Source organism: Poeciliopsis prolifica, unplaced genomic scaffold, assembly GCF_027474105.1.
Source record: "Poeciliopsis prolifica strain line A6 unplaced genomic scaffold, Auburn_PproV2 SCAFFOLD003, whole genome shotgun sequence".
Classification (NCBI taxonomy): Eukaryota; Metazoa; Chordata; class Actinopteri; order Cyprinodontiformes; family Poeciliidae; genus Poeciliopsis; species Poeciliopsis prolifica.
This window is the reverse complement of record NW_026562378.1, coordinates 12,719,467-12,747,349: the sequence shown is the minus strand read 5'-3', so window position 1 is coordinate 12,747,349 and position 27,883 is coordinate 12,719,467. Positions and strand designations below refer to the sequence as shown.

The 27,883-nt window shown below is 37.4% G+C and overlaps 5 protein-coding genes across 6 annotated transcripts in view; all 5 read right to left on the bottom strand.

Annotated features, from left to right (window-relative positions):
- Nucleotides 1-345: 345 nt before the first annotated feature.
- cav3 (caveolin 3) lies at nucleotides 346-3,790 on the bottom strand. The gene is made up of 2 exons (XM_055025397.1): nucleotides 3,512-3,790; nucleotides 346-2,238 (listed from the first exon to the last, which is right to left on the bottom strand). Exons 1-2 carry the CDS (start codon nucleotides 3,626-3,628, stop codon nucleotides 1,897-1,899), a joined length of 459 nt encoding a protein of 152 aa, XP_054881372.1. The 5' UTR covers nucleotides 3,629-3,790; the 3' UTR covers nucleotides 346-1,896.
- Nucleotides 3,791-7,356: 3,566 nt separating this feature from the next.
- Nucleotides 7,357-17,078, bottom strand: LOC129355772 (caveolin-2-like). Its single transcript, XM_055025391.1, has 4 exons — nucleotides 15,973-17,078; nucleotides 9,058-9,225; nucleotides 8,096-8,283; nucleotides 7,357-7,901 (listed from the first exon to the last, which is right to left on the bottom strand). The coding sequence occupies exons 2-4, from the start codon at nucleotides 9,187-9,189 to the stop codon at nucleotides 7,742-7,744; spliced, it is 480 nt and encodes a 159-aa protein (XP_054881366.1). The 5' UTR covers nucleotides 9,190-9,225; nucleotides 15,973-17,078; the 3' UTR covers nucleotides 7,357-7,741.
- Nucleotides 10,594-15,979, bottom strand: gpr61l (G protein-coupled receptor 61-like). The gene has a single exon (XM_055025375.1). The coding sequence runs from the start codon at nucleotides 14,637-14,639 to the stop codon at nucleotides 13,368-13,370; it is 1,272 nt and encodes a 423-aa protein (XP_054881350.1). The 5' UTR covers nucleotides 14,640-15,979; the 3' UTR covers nucleotides 10,594-13,367.
- Nucleotides 17,079-17,156: 78 nt separating the features above from the next.
- Nucleotides 17,157-23,305, bottom strand: parp3 (poly (ADP-ribose) polymerase family, member 3). The gene is made up of 11 exons (XM_055025320.1): nucleotides 23,158-23,305; nucleotides 22,719-22,905; nucleotides 22,510-22,635; nucleotides 21,700-21,879; nucleotides 21,473-21,602; nucleotides 20,097-20,320; nucleotides 19,859-20,014; nucleotides 19,689-19,775; nucleotides 19,434-19,611; nucleotides 19,201-19,344; nucleotides 17,157-18,125 (listed from the first exon to the last, which is right to left on the bottom strand). The coding sequence occupies exons 2-11, from the start codon at nucleotides 22,887-22,889 to the stop codon at nucleotides 17,953-17,955; spliced, it is 1,569 nt and encodes a 522-aa protein (XP_054881295.1). The 5' UTR covers nucleotides 22,890-22,905; nucleotides 23,158-23,305; the 3' UTR covers nucleotides 17,157-17,952.
- Nucleotides 23,306-24,190: 885 nt separating this feature from the next.
- grm2a (glutamate receptor, metabotropic 2a) overlaps nucleotides 24,191-27,883 on the bottom strand; it is a 40,193-nt gene continuing 36,500 nt past the window's right edge. Inside the window, exons 4-5 of one of the 2 annotated variants that reach the window (XM_055025305.1) lie at nucleotides 25,648-25,825; nucleotides 24,191-24,669 (exon numbers count right to left, since the gene is read on the bottom strand). In XM_055025305.1, the coding sequence (XP_054881280.1) occupies nucleotides 24,596-24,669; nucleotides 25,648-25,825 (252 nt within the window). In that variant the 3' untranslated portion in view covers nucleotides 24,191-24,595. The remainder of the gene's footprint in view (nucleotides 24,670-25,647; nucleotides 25,826-27,883) is intronic. The other variant, XM_055025297.1, reaches the window with a different exon arrangement.

Here is a 27,883-nt window from a genome sequence, read left to right as displayed (position 1 = left end):
CGCGCCCCCCAAAGGGGGCCCGCCCCACTATTTGAGAAGCACTGGTCTAAATACATAGATGTACATGTGAAAACACTGCTGAAAGACAAAAAAAGCTATTTTTTCATGCCTAATCACACAAATAACTTGCGTGAGGCTATCAATTTTTGCATGAAGGGTTACTTGCACATGTTGCAGTTATTAAAGAAAATTATGTTATTAATGTGGCTTTTCAGCTGATTGAGAGTATTTGAACCTTCTTTTTAAATTGAATCTCACCACTACAGACATTTTCCAGCCCTGCTGGATCCCAAACACTGATATTTTGAAAGGTTTGCAGGGAAATAAAAGACCAGAACGCAGTGAGAAGAGTGAAAAACAATGTTATGAACAAAGCAGGGTGTGGTGGCAGTGAACCATTAAGAAATGGTCTAATGAAAGAACGCATAAAAAACACACAACAGCATCCTCTAGTGGGTCTCAGTTCACTGGTCACTGCTTCCAGAATGACAGAAGATTCCAAAAACGTTTGTTGCAGATAATTTCTAAAGCTTTTGCAAATACATTAAATTATTACATGCTCTAAATTCTACTAACTGTGCTCATTACAGGTTTTAAAGAGTTTGTTACTACAAACTAGTACAAAGTAGTATAAGAGATGTCATATCTTTCTATGCATGTGAGACAGGGAAATCTGTTTCTATTTTTAATAGAAAAATAACCTAATAGAATTTTTCTATATTGCATAATAAAGGGTCCTTATAAATAAGACAGAAAATGAAGCATGTATAAAGCACTTACAAACAATTCCAAAATACAGAACAAAGTAGTTGTTTACAATTCATTTCGTTTTTTTGAGGTATATAGTGAACAACATAACGTAAATCAATAACAAAACGATGCAAAAACTTTTGAAAGGAACCAAATTAAAGAACACAAATGCAACAATCTATCTTTAGAGCAATATTAATTAATGTAAAATATTTTTTGCATGTTTGTGAATTCTTGCTTTTCCTAAATAGTGGGTACATAAATAGTGCCTCCTGAGAACAGACACATCTCTGTGCAGACACCAGGATTTGTGATGTAAAACAATCAATCCACAATAAATAATTTCTAAACTTTTCATGCTGATGAAAAGTTTGGGTCATACAACTGAAAAATAACAAATCCGTTATAAGCTAATGAGGTGAACAGTTCTGATATGTAAGTGAAAGATGCTGTTTTGAAAACTCCTTCATTTGATTTTAGGACTCAATTTTCTCTGGTGGGAAACTGTTTATTTAATATAATTAATGATTATTATAATTCTTATTGATCTTTGAAGCTGCAAATATTTTTATCGACGTCTTTTGGCAAATATAATTGTAATCTCTCTGGCTTTTGTTAAAGGATATAAATGAACAAATGTGATGTAAGTCCTAATAGAACAGCTGGACTTTATGTCTGACATATTTCTGCTTCTAACAGTTTGTTTTTCATCTGGATCTAACAAGATATGCACCACAATAGGAGTAAAAGCATTCTTTAAATGATTCTTCATGATCTCATTTTTAGCATCACAAAATCTCAGGTTTTTCTGTGTAAACTTCTAGAACCACTGTCGGTGTGAAAACCGAGCTTCCCCTTATGACAGTGGACCTTCTTCTGCTTGGGTCAGCCTAGACCTGCCAGAGCTGTTAGAGAACCATGCTGCCTGCTGCAGCTGTCACAGCACTTCTGCTGGCTAAATGCACACTGGGCATGTCAGGCTTTAGATCTCTGGCTCAGGCTTTGGAGGGCGGAGAACAGCATGCTACAATGAGACGAGGACGAGTCGGTTGCAAAGCAAGATGCCAGAGACGGATAAATTTTCCGCTGTAAAGAAAAAACATACCACACTTTCTCTGGTTATATTTCAAACTGCAGTGTGAGTTCTTAGACTTCTTTGCGCAGTGCCACGCGGACGCTGCTAAAAATTTTGCCCAGAGCTTCAAAGAAAGGATCACAGAAGGTCTGAATGCAGAGTGAGTAAATGCGGCTGACGCACTGCGACTCAATCAGACAGCTCTTGATGCAGGGAACCACGGCCCAGATGTGGCAGAAGGAGATGCAGGCAAACAGGAAGCCCCAGAGCAGAGCGACTGGGATGCCAAAGACAGCAGACAGGACGCGGTAGCACCAGTATTTGGACACGGTGAAAGTAGTGTAGCTGAGCCTCCACACTCCGTCCAGGCTGTGCGTGCCATCAGGCTCTGCGATTACATCCTCAAACTCCACCTAATAAGACAGTTTAAACAGAAGTCATTAGTACAGATCTAGAGACTTTTACAGCCCATCTCCAAGCAGGAGACAGACTGTAAAATGGTTCCTGCAAATTTATGTAAAGTTTACTCTTTGAAAACCACAGAGGCAGCACTCACACTAAGAGAAGCGAATAGTGTGCACACTTCATGTACAGACAAAGTGGTGGATTGGCTTTTAATGGTGCACCCAGATCAGTCAAACAGCTTTATTCCCCTCATTTTTGCTAAATCAAATCTAGCCTCATGCAAAATTCATAAGAGAGTGGCTTCACAATGTTCCAATCTGTTGTTGGATTGTATTACGAGCCACCTGGTCCTCCTGAAAAAAGTAGGCCATTACATTCTCAGCTGAGGCTCGGCATCGAACTGCTGTCAGCTATCATCAGTAATCAAACTTTTGCAGGCAGACACACATGGCACATCTGAAGCTTTATCTCCCTCTTTAAATTATTCCATGGGAAAGGTGCAGGAAGTTATAAGGCGATTTCCAAAGGAAACACCACATAGGGATCTAACTCTGGATGAATAAAGCACTGGATGAAAAAAGCGACTCTACTCTTATCATCTAGTTTCTCTAAAGTTTGGATCATTTGAAACTTTAATGTCTATAGATATATATATGTTAACTTTGCACAGCAGAAATATTTCTAATCATCTACATGCTCTATTTAGACATATTTGCACCATGCAGTAATTTTTAATGCCATTGTGTAGGAATATTTTTGCAGTTTTTGTACATTTCAAATTGTCAATTTGACCTACAACATAAGATCAGTATCTCATAAGTTGAGTCCTATCTTCAAGGTTGCAGCTTTCTAAAATCTGGCACAAACCGGTTTCTACAGTGAGTCATTTAGTCACTAAACACTAACCACCTCATTTACACCAACCCAACTCTTTTAAACAAAATATAATTATGCTTACTTATTTAATAATAACAGCAAAAATATATTTTGTGATATTTCCATAGCAACAAATAAAAAACTAAACAGTGACAGAAAATGAGAGCAACAGTGTGTACCGGTTTCCAACTCTTTCAAGCCCATCCCCAAAATAAATTTTCGCTCTGCTCAAGCAACAGGAATAGCTCCTGGTCTATTTCAGGATTTCTCTGCCAGCACAATGCATTTTTTCTACTCTAATATTTGCAATTTTATCTAAATTTGCAAACATGCAATTAGAGACTGTGAGTTTGATCCCTGTAACCTTTGTCAAGGCAGTTTTTTTTCTCTCATTTCTGCACAAACCTTCACCACGTCCTCATTGATTTGCTTGGGGTCTCTGTTAATTAGATCGATCTCCTTGGTGTGGCTGTCCTTCACAATCTTCTCCTCATTGGTGTTGTATTGGTACTGATCCGCCATGGTTGAGGCTGCGCAGGTCCCAGGTTTAGTCAAAGACAGGAGGGATAAGAACCTTTTTGGAAACTGCACACAGCAGTTCTCAGCTCAGTTCTGAACCTTTTCTGTAGCAAGTCTCTGACGCTCCCCGCTGACATGCCACAGGACAGCTGCTGCATGTGCCCTGGTAGAAATGGTGGCCTTAGCCCCCACCCTCCATCCACACACACACACACACACACACACACACACACACACACACACACACACACACACACACACACACACACACACACACACACACACACACACTCCTACAACTATACACGCACATAAACACCATGTTATGACCACTGTGGGAAAAGGAATGCCTTAAAGAAGAATCAGAGTTGTGTCATATTTCACACGGAGTTGTCGGGTTAACTGGGATGGGTTTGCACAGTGGTACTAACTTCCACTACAGGCAAAAAGCACAAACACACCCACATGGCTTCAGTTAGCTTTGAACCACTAATTAATAAGCTTTATATCAGACATGCCCTCATGTCCACATTTGTTGTTTTATAAGCATGAACCTCACATTCAGCTTCCATGACTAAATATTTGTAGAATAGTTTCTCTGTCCAGTTACAGATGCAGATGGTTTGTGGTATGTTTTAGCTTTGTACATCTAAACACTGATTTGCGCCTACTACTCTCTGCAAAACAGCCAAAGTCCAGCCAGACTGGATGGAGAGTGTCTCTGGACGTGAATCTTCAAGTCCGACCACAGATTCTCACTTAGGGTTTGGTCTTGATATTGATCTTCGTTTTGGACCAATCTAAAACAAGAAACGGCTGGTGTTCTTCCAGGATGTTGCTATATTTATTCCCACTTATCTCTCCATCAGTTTTGATTAACTTATTTGTCACTGCAGGAAAAAAAGCATCTCCGCAGCATGATTCGGCCTCCACCTTGTTTCAAAGTCAGTATGGTGTGCTCAGGGTCAGTCTTAGCTTTTTTTTTTAGCTGTTTCTTCTTCTAAATGTTTTTGTCTTAAATAACATGAGGCAAACAAGGTTCTCTGATTACTACTCTTTACTAGTTTAAGGGCTTCTACATATTTAATGGGACCAAATAACTACATTATGCATATCACACTTTTAAAAATAAGCCAAAAGCCCATAATCACACTAAGCTGTGTGATTATTGCAAGAAAGTTATGTAACAACATTTGAGGCCTATTAATACTTCCAAGGGACAGTACAACAAAATTCAAATAAATTCTTCACTAAAGAAACTCTGGGAGAACAAAATTGAAACATTTGACAACATTACCTTGATCCATATAACATGAGATGGGCCTCAACTTCATCTAAAAGCTCAGATTTTAACCAGGGATTGACAATAAAATCTAATCTTCCTCCTAAATAAAACCCAGACAGCCTAAATTAGGCTTTGCAGTTGTTGCTTTCAGTCTTTGGATTCCATATCAGCGAGCAACATCAACAAACCCAAGCAGAGGAGCTGCCAAATAAAGATTGCAGAAGGGAAGGTGACGCAGAGATACTCCCTATGAAAGGTGCAGAAAAAAACTCCCAGCTGCGCTACGGCTCTCTGTCTCAATCAGTTGGTGTGAGAGAAGTACAGGAAGCGTGACTCCATAGTGTGCTGGGCCATTCCTCTTCCCAGTTGCCTGGGAGCTGAGGAGGCAGTGGGGGGATGAGATCAGAGTTCATGTGATTGGGTGCCGGGCCAATTAGGCGTCTATTCTTGGCGTGGCCGTGGAGAGAGAGGGAGCTGGTTAGGAATGGAGGCAGGCAGACAGAAATAGCTGTGCAGAGAGATGTAGTGGCATGTCTCTATGTTCATGGGTATCAATATGGTTAAATGAGACTGAACTGGCTCTTATCTTTCATTAGATGTCGACAGGCAGGGCTCTCAGACCTGTGATTGGTGGAAGGGATGCCACTAAACTTATGGACAACATGAAGTTGGGGCTACATTTAAATGTTGGGTGTGCTTGCATGCCATCCATGCAAGCACACCCAATACTAATAACTTATGTGTTAACTTGAAACAAGTCATTCAATGGACACCATTTTTTAGAAATGAGTCACACAGGCCTGACAGCCTGTGCAGTTCTGTTGGATCAAAAGCACAAGGGCAACTTTAAAAGAAAACTTTTATGTACATTTACTGTCATCTTCTATATCCTGAACACTTCTTGGAACTACAGTCTGTTAGGGAATGTTATTTATATATGGATATACTCTCTCTTTCTGTAAATAAATATATATATCTACAGGAACATCAGTCATAATATTGAACTCCAAAATGTTAACTCCAAAACATTTTAATGTACCAGAACAAAAAAAAATCTGTGGCAGTTTAATTAAAAACATTTAATTAACTGAGTTTAATCATGACTATTTCCCTTTTTTCATTGTGTCAGTTTGATACATTTTTATGACCATTTTGTTGTACTCCCAACAAAACTAATGAGGAGAATTTAGAAAAAGTAAAAGAGTACATTACTCTGAGGAAAGTTTTTTTGTCACCAATTTGGGACCATTTGGTTGTTTTAGAGCTTTTGTCCGTGATGAAGAGTCACAGCGTTCTGCATTTCTGCTCTGTGTATGGAAAACAATATCATCACTGAACTTAAGGAATCTGGGGAAATTTCAGTGAGTAAAAGCCCAAGTTTAGGCTGGACAACCCAGATCATCAATCGTTCTGACATCAATGTATCAGGAAACATCACTCATGCTGGAGCTGATTTATATACACAGATAAAAAAGAATACATTAAAATGTTAGAGCAGTATCTGCTGACTTTAAAGTGATGTCTTTACCAGCAAGAGCAAAGCAAAGCAGAGTCACAATCTGAAGATGTTCCAAAGGGATTGCTGCAGATCGAGAGGATGTGTTATTAATGTCAGTTTTATAAATGTTCCACGAAAGCTTCAAATTACATTTTCCTCCGATTATGTTTTTGAATTTATTATTATTTGTTTGCATTTAGCAGCTCTGTTTGCATTTATTAGATTTCCAGTAAAACCTGAAGACAAAGAGTCCAATTTCTCTAAATGCCTAAGGTAGAATAAAACCCAAATCAGAGAAACTGTCAGGATTCATCTAATTTAGTGAAGTCATGTTTTGAAACATAATAGTAAAAATTTCAGAAGAGGGAAAAGCCAACAAAATATTACTCTCTAGTTACAAATAAATACAAATAATTGTTATTTAATATACCAACCAATAAAAAAATAAACAAAAATAACTTGGCGCACTCTTTTAGTTTTCACTTAAGTTTTATGTTTTGCGTTTGTTTCTTTCTTTGTTTGAAATGTTAAAGTAAGCAACATGTCATCCTTCAAAAATTTGAAATATCACCCAGAAATGAACTTGTAAAAAGGTATTTTAACCTGCTGTCCATGTTCTAATGAAGTGATTTAATCATCATTACTCCAGATTGTGTATTTGTGAGGGAAAGCAGAGAAGACACTCGCTTGTCTAAATGTGTGCCAGTGAATTTCAGAGGAATCCAGTCGTCTATTATTTATTTTTTTTTACATGGCTTTATTTCATGTGATGAAATTGAACAACTGTTTTCACAGACTGAGACAGGTGTAAGATCGGTGTGGTGCAGATCTCTCTTTTCCAACCTTACAGTTTGCAAATCCTCAGATCTGCCTGACATAATCCACAATCAGACACAACTTTATACATTTGTTTTAAGTCAGAAATACTTTTATTCATCTAATTCACAATTCTGTTAAACGTTTAAACCAAAATATTTTTCTTTATAGTGTCTCCGCGTAGCACAGTTTATGTCCAAGCAATTTAGAAAATTATGATTTTTTATTAAAATGTGCTTCCGGTGGATTTTCATTTTGTATGTGTGGCAGTGAAATACACAAATCAGCTGCTCCTGTGCGGTGCTGCTGAAGTGACTTAGAGGGTCCATACGTCAATGTCATTACAAAATGGAAAAGTTGATGAATGTGTCAGTATGCCAAAAAACATGAGAGATGCATAAAAATACAAAATAATAACAAATGATACAAGATCCCTGTCAGCAGTTAGCAATCCTTCACTGCTTGTCTTTCCTTTATACCTTCTGCTCAGTTGCTTACACTGACTAAATAACTAGCTCTATCTGTTATCAGCACTCGCCAGGCGGATAACAATTTGACCACAACACTTTCCAAAACTGGTACAGAAAGGACTGATAAAAATGTTCTGTATGCTGGCCCACACAGTCTGGATCCACTGCATATTGATGAGAAGAAGCCGCACGCCGGGCATGATCAGCCTAGAAGGACATAAAGGGGAGGAGAAACATAAGCTAATTCTCAAATAAAGTTCCCTCGAGGGAGAAACAACATATTGAAAAGAATGCAGCTGCAACCTTCACAAAGTGACCTTTATTCATTAAAAGTGTGCCAAGCAGCTCATCCTGCTCTGTTTTCTGTATTTGTGTCCTCGTGTCTGAGCTTCAGGTCCTACCAGATGTGGAGGCAGCTGAGAACAGCAAAGAGCAGCCCTGCAGCCAGTGACACCGGCACCGCCAGCACCAGAGAGATGAAGCGGTATCCCCACAGTCTGGACACCTCGAACAGGGCGTGACTCCAGAGCCAGACTTTATCGAAGCTCCGCACTGAAGGGGGCTCTGCAATCACGTCCTCAAACATGACCTTAAGGCACGGGCAGAACCAAGGATTTTCATTAAATGTTGTTATTTAAGGCAGGAAAATGAGCAGAATGACATGAATCCATCGCTGTAAAAAATCAGAAGCAAAAAAATTCCTTGATGTACCAAGTTCAAGGATACGAACAGTTTTTAGTCTGAATCAGATGATATTATGTGGTAGATCAACACAAAGCAGTCAATAATTGTGAAGATGACAAAAAAGATAGATCCCTTTCATAATTTTACAATATTAAAATCTAAAATTGTGTAACAAAACATCTTACAAGCTGACTCTTAACAAGCCACGAAAGTCAAAATTGAGTATTTTCAAAGATATTTCTTTTTTGAGGTTGTTTTATGTCTTTCTCATTTTGTAGTGTTATTTTGTGCAAACCTGCTGCCAGCGTAACTAGAGATGAAAATTAGCCACCTGGCTTTAATCTCCTGTAAAGGTTCTGTAATATATATTGTCCCATTTTTTACAACAAACTTGAATTTAGATTTGTATCCACTCCCTTTTATTAGAACACATCTAAAGAAATCTGTAAAGCCAGTTTGTTGCAGCATAGCCTAATTAGAAAATAATGTTTACCACTTTGTAAATTAATGTCAACTTAATATGCAGCTGTTTTGTAATGCCCTCAGGCGTTCATTAAAGCAAAACAATACAATGTGTCATCAAGAGTTCTCACTGAGCAAGCCAATTGATCCAACGTACATATTTAATTAAATAAATAAATATATATATAGCAGAAGTAATCTGGGGGGGGGGACATACCTTTAGATTGCTGTTGACTCTGTTGGGATCCCTGCCCTCAATCTGGGATTGTGAATTATGGTGGGTGAAATCCAGACCCTCATCCACCTTTACTTCCATCAGTTCCCCCGATTTCAGTCTGTCCTCATCCATTATCGTCCAGCTGAGCTGTGGCCCTGCTTGGAGTCACTGGAAACATGAAGGGGTGCAGCCAGCCGGATGACAGGCCCGTGGTTGACACCCAGGTGGGACATAGCACACTGATGATTGCTATGACCATTTCTGAGCAATGCTTTTTATTGGCTTTGTGTGATACACAATCAGTCTGCTTTATACCTGCATAAGAAATGTTCATCTCGGAGGTAGCAGGATCAAACAAGAACATTGTGGGAGAGATTATGATGAGTGGAAACAATCAGACCTCACAGACCTTTAATCAAGCAAACGGTGATGATGTTTGTCAGAGTTTTGCCCGCTAAATACACACAGCCAACACGCAGCAGGGTTTGGAAGAAGCTGTTCTGCTAATTGCACATCTGAGCTGAATCCCCAATTTTTTTCTTATTCAACAATACGTCGCAGAAGACCAATTTGTATCTTTTCTGCATTTGTTTCAGAGAAAAAGGTGAGTTGTCTTGTGACAGGTTAGCAAATTTCAACTTCCTTTTTTAAAACCTAACTCACTTTTTTCATACACGTATATCAGCAAATTGCTTCCCAGGTTTTAAGGCCTTGTATTTTTTCACAATATGACCTTCACCAAAATACCATTAGAGAGGCTCTGGAAACAGAATGACACATGGTCATCCATGAGTCATCTTTACTTTCTACATTATGTTTTTTTTTGTTGTTTTTGTTTTTTTCCTGTTAAAGGCAAACTTCAGTAGAAAGCTCAACATTAATTTTTTAAAGAAAAAGCCATCTGACATCTCATCAGTCTTTTTGGGATGCTATTTTAACTTTAAAAGAAGGTTGTTCAAGACTAGCGAACAACATAAATCTGTGTGTTTATACTTCATTGTTTAGGCAGATTCAGACAGAAGATAGAGCAATTCATTGCCACATTGCGCCCCCTGTTGGTCAGTATATGCAGCTTGTTTACCATGTTGAAAGGGAGTAGTGATTTAATCAGCGGTCTATATTTTCATCATGGACAATGTTTAATTGTATGGCATAATTAAACCTCAGAACAGCAGTGAAGGTAGCAGATGTTAAGTGCGATAAGAAGTAATAGTTTGTGACAAAGTGCTTGCAATTCCTTTTTTTAAAAAATAAAATAAAAAATATTTTTATTCAAAGATTTATCAAGTCTGGCACATAAATATCAGACAACAACCAACTAACTGTTCAAAGTGTGAAATATTTAAATAGGCACAAAAATATGGAACGAGATTTTCATAAAGAGGCGCATCAAAATGAATGGTATGCAAGAACTTCTGTGTGGTAACACTGCAGTTCAGGAACTGTATTTGGTTATTCTTCATTACAATAAAGCAGCAGTAATACTGTATAATGTGTTACTCATATTTTATTTTAATCTTACAGCATGTTAAATGGTCAAGTAGTTTATTGTATATGAGTACAGAGTTCAAAATGTCGGACAACATTTTTACTCATCAAAAATGTTGATGCTCAGATTGTCTCCTTTTGTCCCACTAAATAGTTATTTAATTCATTCTTTCTTTAGATTTTTTTCTTGCCTATTGAGAAATTTGCCATGCAGTATTAGTTGTCTTGTTTCAAATCACACCGTACCAGTTGACATGAAAAATGTCACTGTCATTGTCGCTTGATGACACAAAAAGAGAAAATTGAGTCTTTCCAATTGTTTTCCTGAGGCTACGGAGGAAAGTGTGGTGCTTTGTTACATTAGGATTAACTTTAGTAGTATTAAGTCTTTATATTGTTGCAGAGTGATGAGTTGTTTGTTGTCTATGTCTATAAAAAGCACTTTATGAATAAAATCTTCACTCATTAATTTAATTTGAAAAATTCTAATAGTCTGTAAACCTGTGAGTGGAGAAGACAGAAGAATTCACACAAACTTCAAAAGCTTTTTTCCCATGAACGCCTTTGTTAAATCTTACCGGTTCATCAAAACTCCTTTGAAAAAAAACGACACTTCAGACATACTTTCATTTCGGAGAATGTTTGCTGTGCTGAGGTTTGTTCAATGTTCACATTAAGTGCTGTTAATGTTTGAGCTCTGCACTACAGAGAGTTATTACTCTGTGGACATTATTTTAAATTAAAAAAAAAAATCAAACCAAAATCAACCAAAATGTGTTTGGTTGAGAACCTAATGTTTTAATCACACTTACAGTTATGTAAGGTTGCATATTCCTGAGTAACACTCGTACTGCAGAATGATGTTTGCTTATATTTGCTGTAACCACCCTATACTGTCTTGAACGAGGGCTAATACAAATAGCAAAGGCCATAAAATAGCACTTTGTTACCTCTCTTTGGTGCATTATCAATGCCCAGTAATGATTTTCACTGCAGATTTCCTATCTCTTCCTTCCCATATCCATGTCCAAGTTACGTTGGTCCATTTTCACAGGGACTCGTGCTATCTTTGCTCACATGTAAATGAGTTTTATCGGACTCAGTCTGTATTTGAGCAGACTTGGATGAAAAGGCACCCAAGGGGACATTTGTTGCTATGTGAGTCCACTTTATTTCATATGGAAAGAGAGAGGCGACATCAAAACCTAATATGTGTTTTAAGTAGGAAGTCTGAGGTATTATCCCTACCTATCCTGAGGGCTCATCTCCTTAAACACAAAAAAGATTAATTATAAAATATACCACAAGCAGAATAATCAAGACTTTTGGAACCCCATCTACTACTTGAATATTGTTTCTTATGTATAAATATTACCGATGATACAAGAAATTCAATAGCGACGTTATGGTGGCAATGTTAAATCAGATGGGACACAATCGTGCATTTTTAAAACTAAATTATTCATCAGACAATGTTTTTTTTTATTTCAGTTAATCCAAAAATGTACAACTTTACTAAAGCTTTTCTATAATCTCAATCAAAATAAGACCAGTTTTGAAATGTATATCAAATATCAAAAAGGGAAAATTGCAGTGAACAGTTTTAGCCAAAAGTTTACACACATTCATCTTGGTCATTAATGCCTTGTCAAGTTTGTGCTTTTAACCATTTGAACAGTTTTTTGTTTTAATTTTTTTTTTACAATCTGAAATGCTTAAAATATTTCTGAAATTTTTACAAAACCAGAATTGAAAATATAGGTTGGACTTAACAGAGGATTTCTCCTAATTTGTACAGGGTAAAAATAAGATGAACAGGAACAAATATATAAATAGATAGAGTGTTTAATTAAAAGTTCCTTTGCTAGTGACTGCAAAGTCATACACTTTTTTTTGTTGCCATTAACAAGCTTGCAGCACATTTCTGGCTGAGTTTTTGTTCCCTCTTCTTGGTTAATTTAGATTAATGGGTTTCCTGGCAAAGAGACATTTTACAAAGCCAGCGCAATTTAAACAAGATTGAGCTTGGGTTCATTTCAGCTGATTAATGTTTGCTTTATCCAGTCCAATGTTTTGATGTTTGTTTTGGGCCTTTGTCTTGTTAGGACTCAAATGTGCTCCAGTTTCAACAAGCTGATCCAATGTACTACCCTAAGTTCAAAGAAAGGGGTTGTTGTAGTTAAAAGCAAACCAGAACTGTAGTTGTCATAAAATGGAGGATTCTGGGACTTCGGTGTCCCCTATCTGTCCACAATGACCACAATGCTTGGAGAAGTCAAGGTGATGGTTTAAGTAGCAGATGAGCAAATTGGGCAGCACAGAGGTGCTCCCCAATTTAAAATAAATCTCTTCCATCAGAATTACACAAGCCTGTTGATAGAAAAAATAAGCGTGTGATTTTCCTCTGTGCAGACAGAACTTATTGAAATAAATCTCAGAAACTGTTTTTATATTTCTACCCTGAAAAATAAAACTGTAGGAAACAACCAAAAACAGAAAGACATCTATGACTATGATGAGTACATGTGAACTTTGACTGGGACTGCAAATATCTTGCCATTACCATATAACCATCTTTATTTTTTAAAATAAAGAAGTCAACAAGGAAAATAATCAAGTTAGTAAAAAGCATAAATATAAAAAACTTTTAATACAACAAAGTAATGTAAGACATAAACAGCCTATCATCACCTTTTGCTGCTTTGTGTGAACCTAAATATCTAAATGCTGTTGTTACTTTGGGACAACGAAGGCTATTTCTATACTATTGTATAATGGGATAAATATTCTACAAACATTTCTATAATCAGTGTACATGTAGTCTATGCATGCTCCTCTGGAATCTGTCCTGGAATAATGTTCACCTGGTTCAATGTGGGACTGGAGTTAGAGCAGCTGGAGCGTCTTTCAGGTGTGCTGGTGGTTCTCTGAATGAACTGAAGGAAGTTTTCCTGAAATGAAGCCTCCTGGCTGGACGCTCCAACCTCTGAGGGCTGGTTCAAGCAGCAACGTCGAAATTTCACCAACTCATCTCTGATTTGTCTGTTTAAAAGGCCATAGAAGAATGGGTTAACTGCGAAAGAAGAGTAAGCAAGCCAAGTTACGGCTTCCTCCAAGTCCCCCGGGCTCTGCATGGAACCGGTCAGAGACATTTGAACGTGGAAAATGAAGTAGGGCAACCAGCAAACCAAGAACTGGCCCACAATGAACACCAAAGTTATTGCAGCTTTTCCTCCACTGAAGGCTCTTTCTGGAGACAGTCTTTGAGGCAGACTGCGGGTGGTGGCGATCATGGTTGTTTGGCTGTTGATGGAGTCAGAGCGGTCCTTTGCAGGGCATGCATTCACCCATGTTGGCGCAGCTGGGACCTGCTGCAGAGCTGCTGAGCGAGCAACTTTATACACAGCACAGTAAACACTAAAGATGACTACTGCAGGAGCTAAGAAACAAATCACACTGAAGAGCACTCCAAATACTCTTCTCAGGCGGCTGTGGCTGGCATGAAGAGAGCAGTGAGCTGCTGCAATGGAGCTCTGAGGTCCGTAAGCCGGCCATCCCAACAGTGTGACCAGAGCTAAGACGAGTGATTTAACCCAGATTAGCACCATCACACCAATAGCAAGATTAATGGTCATCTTTACTTCGTAACGCATCGGGTGCACAATGTAGAAGTAACGCTCCAGGCTGATGGCAGTGACGGTGAGGATGGAAAGACAAATGAGGAAAACATTGAGGAAGATGTAAACCTGGCACTCCAGAACAGTGAACACCACCGTGCCAAAGAACGGAGAGCTGGAAATGATTCCCAAAGGCATCAGGAGGATGGCGCACAGAAGATCTACTGCACACAGGTGACACACAAATGCAAACTTTTTCAGGTGAGGAGCGCGAGCTATGGCCACCATCACACCAGTGTTGGCCAGCAGGGCGATGAGGTTAAGCGTCACCATGCAGAACAACCCGAAAAGATCTTTGATCTGTGACTGGGAGCTTGTGACGACGCCAACACCGGCGGGGACAGTGGGATCGGTGGAGTTTGCGACAGAAGGCTCGGTAACAGAGGTGACCATGGACCCCGTCATGTCCGCCATCATTTATTGACTTCCTCCTCCATTTTCAGCTCTGATATTCTCATGGGTGAAATATCTGTACTGACAGAAGGAAACAGGTTTTACTTAATATGTTATTATTAAAACAAAACAAATTGTTTTCAACCATTTCATAAACAGACACATTCAATAAGTTTGAATATGTGTTGATGAGACTGGGTTTGCAAATTAAAAGTTCTTTTAAAAAAGCACTAAGGGGGTATTAAGCATTCTTTTTATTAGGCTGACATTTTTGTATTACAATGACTTTTTAATGGTCTGACATACTTATCCATAAATTCATGTTTCCATTAGGTATCTGCAGAAAACCATAATAATTTACAGAAATAAAGTTTGAACACATCAACCCGTGTATTTAATCTGTTTGTGTTTTACTTTGTGAATTGAGTTGCTAAAATAAATTTTTGCTAATATTCTAATCCACTGAATTTGACTGTAATCACTGAAACAAAAACTACTGAAAAGGTTGACGGATTATCAACATTTTGATAAATGAATTGCTTTGTGATCAAACTAGCAGACATGCTTTTCAGTATTTTTCACATTTAATCATGTAGTCTATTTGTATTCAACCTCCTTTTCTCTAACACCAAAAATCAAATCGTATGCAATCAATGGCCTTTATAATTCAAACGTGTGCAATTCAGTTTAGTTTATCAATATGCTTCAAACATAAGTCAAATTACATAAACAAGTTTGATGCGATTATTTATTAATAACCTAACAAAGCTTATCATTTTTGAGTGGAAGTAAAAACATATTATTCATCTGTTCCTTTGGACTATATCACTTATTTAGCTCATTTAAATCTCAATTGAAACATAAACACTACAATCCAAAATGTCCGATTTCAGCATGATACAGTAAAGATATGTAATTCAATATTTGAATCCCATGTGACAGAAAGAGCAAACCTCACCACAACACAACAATTTGTCAAACAAAACATTAACTTTGTTTTCTGCTTTGTTTCAAGCCCACATCCAAACGGAGTCATAGGTCCACACAACAAATACACAAGTAATATTTAGTTGTATGAACATATTTTTATTTTTTTATTTTGTTACTGGAATGCATTAAAAAGTGTCATTTCTGTAATATTGTGAAAAATACTTTTACAAAGCCCTGCTCGTTTAACTGAGCTTTGTGTTATCGTTTCAGTGCCACCCTTATTTCTCTATGCAGCTTCAAACACTTTAGGTTAACTTGCAGTGAAATAAAATCATCAACGATATTCAGCAGATGGGTATTATGATGCTTTAATATTATGCTTTAGAAGAGTAGTAAGACAATCAATATTTTGATAAAACTGACTTACCCCTGGTTCACTCAGTTTGTTGTTTAAACCAGTTGCTTTGAGTTCAAGGCTGTATGTTTCTTTTTCTTTTTTGCAAAAGTAAATAAAATTGATGCTTTATCTTTTTTAATCAAAAGTATATAAATTATATATCCATCTCAGTTTAAAAAATGTGAAACTTTCTAAAGTTTGTTTTTTCCATAGACAGGCACTAGAACTGCTTTACAATTTATAACACAAAGAAAAATATAAAAAATACGATTCCATGACGGTTTAGGTGGGAAATTACTCTCCTCTTTCCTCACCCCTCTTCTGTCCTGTCCTGTCCTGTGCTGTGTATGGCAGTGACTGTCACACATTGTTTTGTGTAATGGTGCATGCTGAAGTTTTTTCCTCTTTTGCCATCAGACACACACGCCACTGTCTGCCTGCCAGCCATGCCTGGGTCCTAACGCCTCCATTTTCTCAAAAACACTGCAGATCCACTCTATATGATTTCAAAAGTCAGTTTTGTTATCAAAACATGAGAGATTTACCCCAGCTCATAAAAGCGTCAACACCTATTTTACTTTTTCACATTGTGTCAAGTATTTTGTCAAGGTTACAACACACAGTAGTGCGTTACTGTGAAGTGAAAGAAAAAATAAGGATCATTTTAAAACTTTTTACAAATACAAAGTCATGTGGTGTACTTTAATATCCCTTAATGAAATCCATTTTTAGACGTGTGTGTAATTTAATGTCAATATAAAGCTTGATGTTCTGTGAGGTTTGCTCAAGAACACTAGATATCAAACATCATCATGAAGACCAAAGAACACAGCAGACGCCATTATATTTCATATTACTTGTTCAGTCAATGAAGTGAAAATGTTCTACTGAGCTCACAAAGACATGAAGGTCCAAATAAACTGACCTAGGAGGTCACTGGCAATTATGGAAGCTCTACAGAGACTCATGATTAGCCAAATCAGATCTTTGTATAGGAGTATCTCAGCAAAAGCTGCATAAACTCTTGTTTTCATTTCACCCCACACTATGCAGGGGATGCAGAAAACATGTGGTCAAAACTCTAAGATAAGCAACTTGGAAAGATCAGCTGTTAAGAGTTTGCAAAAGACTCAAAGTGGAAGTTTCCTTGAGAAAACAAAGATATGATGAGCAGTAATGTAAAAAAAATGCAATTATGACATGGTTTGCTTAAATGTTTTACATTTTAGTTTATTGAACTCTTCATGGAGTTTGTTAGAGCAAAATTAACAGTTTGTTGGTCAGCAGTTTGCAGCCTGTTGACAGTCTAAAACCACAACTACATTAGCAATTTGCATATGATATCACTTTTGATTACCTCAATAGTCTTCACTGGTTTAAGAAACAGTTCATCATTATAAACCACAGGATAAGCTTCCCACTTCTGTTAACACAAATATACATTTCCTTTGATCCTGATCCTGCTATACCTTTGTTATTTAAAATATGGAGGTGAGAATCCATACTGGAAATGACTTTAAAATAACTAAAATGTATATTTTTAGAGACTATTTTGCCAACCCCTTTTGCAATATCAAAGAGAGTGTTCCAAACAAAAACTTCATATTTTTTTATCCTCTCTGCCAGTTAACCCTATGACTAACAGCAAGACATATACCTACATGTAATCTGCTTTCACAGCAAAATAATAATTTTCCAAAGGCTAAGCATGTATCTTAGCCTAAGTTGGAATATATCTTTTAAAACTAGAGAGCAAATAAACCCTTTCAATATGTCAGCATATTCAACTCAAAATTACCAATCCATTAAAACAAACATCTTTCCTGCAGTGTAGAATAATATATCATTACTATCATTAAGATTATCATCATTTACTAATAATGTGCAAAGCCAAAGTAGATTCTGTGGGTCATTCATGTAATTATAAGGCACAAACAGAAAGAGGCGCTTATGCAACATGGTAGGATGAGCTACGCTCTGATGCCTTGTTTCTTTTTTAAACTGAAACTGTTAATGTATTTCCATCTCAAGCAGGTAGCGAAGGCGACACTGGCTCTCGTTGTAGATCAGGTATTCACTGTTGCTAAAGTGGCTCTTGGAGTATTGGGGCTGTTCGATGGCTTTTCCCTGAGGAACAGTAACCTGCTTGCCCTCAAGAGTGATGACGGTGTCCTGAGACGGGTCTGCAAACAAAACCGACAGAACCACATCAGCCCTCTGAAGCACCGGAGTCCAGAAAGAAAACTCAGATCTTCCACTGCTTTTTTATTACTTAGAAAAAGCAAAAAATGTATTATCACACAGTGCATTCCTGACTGCCTTGATGCTGATGTGTTTCTGACCCTTTAGATGATAAATAGGTTGTTTCAATGCCTGATGATAAATGCAGAGGTTTCAATGCCTGATGATAAATGCAGAGGAGTCCCTTAAATCTAAAATATTTCTTCAATGGATACTTTTGCAGTCAGGAAGGTTTTTCAATTTGCCTATTATTTTTAACTCTTTCATGCATGAATTATGATCCTTTGTCAGGATTTTTTTTATTTTTACTTTCTTGAGGCATAGAAAAAAGGTAGAAAAAAAATTTCATTAGATTTTTTTAGGTGATCAATTCTAATTTTCTCCAAATATAAGGTTGTCATTTAAAAAATACATCCGTAGTATTGTTCTTTCGGTGTTATCTGATGTCACAATATTTTTTTACCTGCAATAATCGTCTACAGTAGAAGGAGGGACTGCATCGGTTGGCATGCGTTTTTCTCTGTCGGCCATATTGGATTTAACAAAAATAATTTCTTGTGGGAGGCGCTTATGCAACATGGTAGGATTAGCTTTGCTCTGATGACTTATTTCAGTGTGAAAGAAAAACAAAAATCACCCGGCACTAACGAGTTGCAACTTATGGTCAGTAGTTGATAGTGTATTTTATGATGCATTAGTGACCACTTCAGTGGTCTGTGAGCATTTATAACATAAAAATTCAGATAACTATACAAAATCTCTTCATTCATTATTTAAATCATCCAATAAGAGCAAATCCAATAAGAAGACAAATATCTCTTTTTTTCCATTTTCAAAAAAATTAAAAAACTTAAAGAAGCCATCAATTCTGCTACCATGTTGTTTTGTGAATATTGGAATATGAACAAGAAGATCTTTTGTATGCTGAAGATTAAAAGCATAATTTAAACACCAAGAGGCCTTAAGAGCAAGGTCATTTGTAAATTTGTAGTATGCTGCTGTACCAAAGCATTTTACCTGGTTCCACAGTGCCTCGTGCTACCACACTGTGATAACCGGCAGGAGCCTTCTTCAAGCTACAGTTATCTTGGGTAATGGTGAACTCCTTGCCAAGAGCTACCTCACTCAGAAACATCACTCCAGTCTTCTTTGCTGGACGCACTAGGAATGAGTGAAACACATTTCAATTAAATATAACACTATGATTTCAAAAGAACCCAAAGAAATTGTTTTCTTACGAGATTTCTTACCATAACCGATAGATTTTGCGTTTTCAGAGGCAAAATAGATCCCGCTGCCAACACGGCCCCCTGAATGGGGCATGATCCTGAGACCACTCTTCAGGATAGCTGCCACCACCGCGATGCTTGTCCCGTGCCACAGCAGGCGGCGGTTCTCTAGACTGTCATTCTCACTGAAGCGTTCTCCCTGAAAGTTACTATGTGTTGGATGAAAGACTTCTGAACTTCTTCACTATAAGTGCAAAACTGGCAGAAGAGTCACACCTCTTTCTCTCGGTCCACTTCCCAAACATTGAGTATCTTTGGCTTTCTATAGCTACATGCAGTTGACTTTGTGTATTTCTCGATGATCTTCAAGCAAAAAGCATGAAATACTTTAGTAATTGGAACATGACAATTATTTTAGCAGTCAATTATAATTTAGGACACAATACCTTATACATTTCTGTATTTTTAGCCAGCAAGGAGAGCTTGCATTTCAGAGACCCGTAATCTTGGTCGATAGGATGAGGAACCGTCTCCACCATCTCATCCTGAGCCTTCTCTGTTTCTGACTTCAGAGTCTGGGCCAGCTCAATGTCTGCCAGAACCTTAACAACAACATTGAAACAGACATTAGAGCTGACAGAACTTCATAAAATGACAATAAATCACACTAAATGAAAATATTGCCATAAGCATCTCTTTCTTCTGTTCGACAATCTCTTTGGTGTCAATGGCTGGCGGTCGGTTTCTGCCAAAGTTGTGAGGAATTGTGGTGAAGAATTTTGATGAGAGTTCTTCAAGGCGTCCTCTTCCACCTTTTTGGTTCATAGCAGCTTCAATCTCCTCCAAAACTTCAAAGCCTTTTGCTATTTGAGTCTTGCTGAGTTTACCCAAAGGCATCTTCTTGATGTCTGTAAAAATAAAAATCACATACACACCCCACTGGTCAAATCAGGGGTTTTAATATCTTTATTAGCAAATTTGTTGTGGTAAATATTGTAATTTATCTTTCTAAAACACCCTGTATTCTGGAGACCATTTCACAGGATGTAAAATCTCAAAGACTGTTTGAACAATGCTGGCTTGTTACAAACTTATTTCAGTGTGAAAGAAAAAACAAAAATCACCGTGCACTAAGATGTTGAGTGTAGAGCTAATGCTCATAAAATAAATAAATAATAAAAAAAACAACAATCAGACATTACTGACTAGGGCACAAGAATAAAGTGCTTTCATTAATTAATTGAATTGGCTCTGTTAACTTTTGGAAAATCTGGATTTTATTTTTCCCACCAAAGAACTCCTTAGGTTTCTGTAGTTAAGTGATGTCTGTCCATCAAAGGAACACCATCTAGTTTTACAGATTGTTTTTACAGCTCGTATTTAGTTACACTTTGAATTCAGGTCAACTTTCTGAAGTGATCTTTAATTGCAGCAAGAGAAGAGAGGACAAATCAGTGAATGTGTGCATAAGGTCAGACTGGCATTTGGCAAGTTCTTCTTTAAAATTTTCTGAAGACGATAAGGAAGAGGCTTTCATTAGTGCTGAGTTGCATCAGGAAGCACCCAGGAACCAAGTATGTTGCCATCACAATTGTAAACAACCATAATTTTATCTTCCATACTTGATTAAAAAAAGTTTGGGAATTCTCAACTTCCATCTGGAATGATGGGAAAAGTACTTCATTCTTACACCATGAGCTGTCACCAAGGCCCTGGAAACACCAACCATGTTAAGGAGGAATGATTCGAAGGAGCCACACTTTTATACTGTTTTACACATGCCCATAAAAAAATTAAACTATTCTGAAAAGAGTAAAAAACAAAGATCAGACCTACATTTTAACATGCAAACATAAGAGGAAGCCATGGTCAACCTTTGTTTCTAACAATGGTTAATCATTTTCATGTTGCAAAAAGATTTTAATTACACTTTGAAACAAAACTTTCACCCCAAGCTGAATCAAGCATCTAGCACAATAGTACTTTAGCAGTGTTTTAATCTACCCAAAGTTGTAGAAAACAGTTAGTTTAAAATGTTTAGTTAAGTGAGACACACCCACCTAAATTCATGCATTCCATTGCCTCCTTGAACATGTCGTTGCTGAAAATGAGCTTAATAAGATTCTGTGTTGGGCCATCAAGAGTGCATGGAAGGACATTTTTTGAGACTTTTCCATCAACAGTGTCCACCTGTGAAGCAAAAAGTATGACTAAAATATATATCTAAGAATATCAACAGTGAGTTACTCAAAGCTTCCTGTTGTTCAGAAATAAACTGTTGCAATACCTTGACCTCAGCATCCTGCTCTCCGTCCACCTCAATCAGTGTGTACTTCCCAGGATGAGAGTCAAAGTTCATCCGGTCACTCCAGTTGTTCTTTGTCTTGTCCTTAAACTTCTTCTCAAAGTCCTTCAAGGCTAACTCTAGTTTCGCAAATGGAGTCAGTTTAGATTGTCCCACTTCCCCCTGAAGTCAGATTCAGAAAAATGTTGAACGTAATAATCATAAGTAGTGTTTCAGCTGGTGAATCTGGATGTTACATCAAACCCAAATAAGTTACAGCAATTAGACAGAAAAACAGATGACTTTGCTAATTGCTACACATTGAGTGTTGTGAGCCTGACAACTTGTCAAAATGTCAATATTAAATTGACTTTTCCAATTGTCATGTTGCCCACTGCTCAGGGCGTTTGTGTTTCTCTAACATAGCTCAAATGCTAGCTTGTCACCTAGTTCAAATGCTATTACCAGCCACTGCAGAGGCAAGCTGTATTTTACAGCTGAGGAAAAAGTGGAATGAATAGCCATAGTAAAGAATAACGTCTATTCTTCAGGGACAATACATAATATTAATTAATGTGCATTGAGCCTACTAAATAAATGTGTAAGAACCTGAGTGTTAGGTTTTATGTCATGTAGTAAATTATAAGGGAGACATTCCCTTCCACTTTCGCCACATTGCTCATTAGGAGAGTTGTCCACAAAGACAACCATATGTAGAATGCATAGGAATTTGGTCCGATGACACCAGTTGTAAATTGGCTTTTACAAAGCCAAAATTATGAAATTGATGGAGTTACGGTGGGTGTAACATACCACTCGTCCCCATCTGTTCCATGAGTAGTATGATTTGCCTGCTTTAATAACTTGGATGACATAAAACTTGTTGTTGTTGTTTCCTATGTTTGTTTGGTTGAGCATGCAGTCGTAGTCCTCGTGAACCTGTGGAGACGAAACAGAAGATTTTCCACAGTTACATTTTATCCATGCATAAAATAAATGGACTACTAGTGCCATTTCTCTACCTCTCCGGATGAAAAAAGTTCACAGTGCTCATCCACTTTCCTTTTGCCTTTGTCCTGTGATCCTGCAGCCAGAAGAGCCTCTTTTGCAGAAGTGAAGGCATCCTGGGGTTCATCTTTCACCTTTTTCCCACCTGCTTTGACAGCCTTAGCGGCTTTTCTCTTTGGGGGCATGCTGGAGCTCCGAACCCTGCACAGAAACTCACAGCTCTTATGTCTGGACATGCTGCCAGGACAAGCAACAACATGCCTCGACTCGCCCCTTCGCCGGACACCAACGCTGACTGGCTTGTTTTTCCAGCTCGTTACATAACATCTGGGCTATCCTCGTCAGTAGCAAGATAAATCATTAGTTATAACGAGTTTTTCACCACTGCAGCTACCACAGTCTAACGCGGATGATCATGAAAAGACCTGAATCTATTTCAGAAAAGGAACCTACCTCTTAAAAAACAATATTAACCGGTGTTAATAAATGTAAATGTGAAGTCGGTGGATGCTCCCTGGGGGGAAAAAACAGTCTTCCTGTTGTTTCTCTGATTGTCGGGGAAAAGGAAGCGATGGGACTTTACTTCTCTCATCTTCAAGGCAGCTTTACCGCGGTCGCCACCTGGCGGTCAAACTCTGAACCGCTTCTAAGAGGTGACTTTCCTGAATCTTATCAAGACGGATGGAAACTTTGAACTTAATCCCCTGGAAAATAAAATCCATGTGTTGTTCATTTTCTTTCCCACAGTTATGTTAATCGTTCTCTTGAAGAACTTTTACAGCTAACTGATTATGTTTTTATTATTCAATGAATTAAGGGCAGAAGTGAATTTTGTTTGAATGAAAAGATTCATTCAAACAAATGAATCTGTTTGCCATGAGTCTGGCTTTAATCAGATATTTAATCATTTTGAATAATCCTAACTAATCTAAAACAGAAAAAGTTTCAACTATTCAACTGGTAGTTTAAACTATTGTACACATCTAGTTACAAGATCACTAAATCCTTATACAGATGTGTATGTACCAGTAGAGCATACGACATGCAAATTAAGAAAATATTTTCTTTTGGATATAAAAACAACTATTTTAAATGATATGGTAATTTCTCCATTATGCAAACGTTTTAAATAATTTTGTAGGAAAACCATACTGTTATTTTCTGATTTTCAATAAAAAGATCAGAACACAAGATGGCAGTGTGAAGCAACATATCTGGGTTTTCTACAGCACCAGCCTCTTCAACCCTTTGCCACCAACTATTGAGGTGTTTCTGGATGGCCTGGTTGAATTTTGATGTCATGTTAGCAAATGAAGCTTCTGCATAGCAAAAATTTTAAAAAAATTAATACTCAAATTGTTAAAAAATGTAACTTAAACGCAATGCAAGATTTGCATTTCCTCTCCTTCCAACTTCTTTTTAAAGAACACTTTCATCCACCATCACTCAAAGTGACCAAAACAGGGTTGACAAGTCGAACTTATTTTGTCATAGAAGGAACAGGCAGAAACAAACAAATTTTACTATTTATAAAAAACACATTTTATTTACATAAATTACAAGAAAAGCACAAACTGGTCCACTATATTCTACATTAAAAACGTCTTGAATATATTACATTGAACAGATTTACTATAATTTACTCCATTGTTGCAAGTAGAATCTCCATAAAACAAGAGCTATAATTTCCTTTATTGGCATCTCCTTCAAAACTGCTACGAGTCAAAGAACAAAATGACATAATTGGGACATTTGTACTCACAGCACTCTGAGGACAACAAAGTCAGGATGGTCGCCTGCGTGACCCTGTCTGTATCTGAGACACTTGATTCAGGACTAGTGATTATATTACTCTGTTTACAAAAAAATATATATAGATAAACCTTGATCTTCACAAGGAGGACGTTGTGGAGTCCACCACTTCTCGTCCGTTACAAACTGTTGGAACAACGTTAGAGGCTGACGCTGCAAAACATAGAAAAAGGATTTAAGATTTTTGTTAATTTTCCAGCTAATCTATGCAACATTTGATAAATTTCCCTAGTGCTTAGTTTTTTATTTAGATACCAGCCTAAACTGACTTGATTTGAATCAGCCAAACAGGTAGTCCAGCACTAATCTGAGAAACTCAGATTAGTTTCCAAAAGGCCCAAAGTTGCTCTGGGTGTGTTAGAATCTGCTTAATCTGGTAAAGTTTGCCAAAATCACACAGGAGACAGCAAACATGGGAACAAAGCTGCTCTAACCAGATGAGATCAAACCTGAAATTTCTGGCCAACATTCAGGCTGAATACCTGGCACACTTTCCAGATTTGTACATATTTATTAATTTATTTTTTCTTTTCATCCTTTTTACGATTATATGCTTCTTTATGAAATCCCACAGAACTACATTGAAACTTCTAACTTTGATGTGACACTACGGGAAAAGTTTCTAGGGCTCTGAACATTTTTTCAACATCAACAATCAAGAAAATCACTCGTCTCCCAAATGAGCTGGAAGTTTAGCAACTCAATTAATTTACATTCAGTGTAATATATCGCAATAATTAACATTAATATCAAGTTACTATTATGAAATTATGTAAAACCAGATAATTATCTCATCAGTGTCCCTCTGGCTTTATTTGGGCTTCATTTATGTTCTGACAATTTTCTTAAGGAATAAAATTGATTTAAAAAATACACTTTCAGTCGTTTAGCACCAACTTTTGCAAGAAAAGTTTAAAAACAACAAACACCTGGCATAGTAACCAGATCATCAGTTTTACGACCCGTCTCTGATGGTTGTCTCATCTCGTTTAACATCTCTTTGTTTTCTTTTATCTTTTCATGATCTTAAGACTTGGCTTCTTCAAGACTTAGAGGAAGTTCTGAAATGTGTTCACACCCAGTGGTCTGAATAATGAAATGCCATTATTATTCATTCTTTTATGACAATACCTTGAGAAAAACTGGAGGCCGGAGCGGTGTTGACGCTAAAGCGGGTGGTGGCCACTCGGAGGTTGCAGACATTCTTCTGAGGTTGAAACAAGATGATGTGGATTTTTGGAGCAAAGAGGCATCCCAGCACCACAGACCCACTGAGACTGACAGAGATGCACATGGTGGTCGTCTGCACCTGCAGGATGAAAAAGGGATGAAAAGATTCCGTTAAACACCAAAAACTTTAGAGACTAAATATTCTTTTAGACATTTTTTGCTTCCAACAAGGATTTCTTCAATGCAGTAAAAAAAAAAAAAAGCCCCACTTTAGAAAACCCATGAGTAAACATGTCTTTTGAATTTCAGAGTCAAAGAAAGGAGAAAAAAACCTGATGACATCCGTGACGCCGCCTAATTATACATTGCAAGTTATACGTTTTATTTGTTTGTCAATCAGCAACTTAACCCTCAGCAATTTTTGCTTCACCTTTCTCTCCCTGCTGTTTACACTCAGTCTGCTCCATCATTTCAAACCCCTTCACAGCCTTTTTCCTCCCGCCTTAATAAGAGGATACGGCCCAGCATTTGACGGTGTGTGGCATGCGCATTGCTCTTTCACAAGAACCACAGCAGGTGTTTGTTATCACCCTGAATGTTAATGCTGATATTAAAATGGTGTGAGCACCAAGTGTAGCGCGGTGCACCAACTGTTCTGCCATGAGGATAATATCAGGGAAGCAGCAAGTGAACAAAAACAGATCTAAAACAGAATAGCTTCCCTACATGTATCACATGATTTTGTAGGATAATTGCAATTATTTAATTTATAGAAGCATAGATATTGTTAATAGAACAAAACTATGTATTAACTGCTAAAAGTTTTCTATTTTTAATCTATATGAATTAGATTGAAGTGCACTGTTGTTGGATTTTAATTGAGCCTCTTTACTTTCCACGCAGAGTTCTGTGTTGGTCTGCATTATCCATTACAAAGCTGGTTTTGATGCGTGTTTGGGCTCATCATCCTGTTGGGTCACAGAGTTTAACTTTCAACCATTTAGCTATTAAATTAAGATCAAGTTGAATCATTTGAAGATCTCCTATTTACTCAACCCTGTTTTTTGCAATGCCCTGATACCACCAGCAGGAAAACAAACCCTCAGCATGACGTCACCAACCCCATGTTTCAAAAATGTTACAGCATTATTAGATTTGAACGTTTCTCCCCAACCACTCTAGATTTACAGCTCCAACTTTTTTTTATTTGACCATCAACTTTACTTAGAAAATACTTGGCTTCACACATTAAGTTCTGGCTTAAAGGTTTGAGCAGTGCTTCTTTCTCAATCACTACTCTCTCTTGCACCCTGCTTTGCTGATGGTGAAATAGGGTGCAGGGTGTTCCAGTATCATTCAGCTTATGCTCAACTTCACCCTTGATGGTTCCTCGGTTTTTCCTAAACTTTCAATCCTACATCATTTAGTCATCTTAAATGCCAAGCCTTCTATTCAGTAAGTGGCCTTTTTATATAATTTAAATGGATGAGAGGTAATTAGCATGAAACTTGTGCATCAACATGCTGCTTTCACAGTTAATTGAAGTTGTATCATCACTGCAATGAAAAAGAATGGTTCAAATGCATGTCTGTCTGAGTCACAGCTTAAATGCACACAGGAGCCGACAGCTTCTTGGAGAGAGCATGCCACAGCCCTGTCAATCCGCTACAGGCAGAATTTGAGAAATTGGACAAGAAAAATTATTTATATTTGATTTGTTCTTCAACCAGCAAAGAGACATCAACTCATAAACAACTGACCTTGTTCATGAAAACTCAGCCCAGCTGGTAACTACACTTCTATGCTCAAGGTTTCCAACAGAAAAGCCTTTCAAGGTCAGAATTAAGCTTACATTTAAAGTTTAATATATCAGTTATTGCATTTTATATTTATAGTTATGAGTCATTTATATTTTATAGCTATGAGTAACCACAAACTAATAATAGATCATTTAAAACAAATAAAACTCATAGTTTTATTTATATATAATGACACTTTGACATGTACCAACAGGCATTTAGATAAACAACTTAGAGTTAAAGTACAAAAGCAAAAAAAAATCTTATGTCATGAAGGTTTCTGAATATGATTAGTGTGTTAAAGGGGTAGATCTACAGCAATGAATGTGCCATGTATTTAGCATTGTTTACTATTTCTTGGTTGACTGCAATGTAATCTGTATTTGTTATTGAGCTGA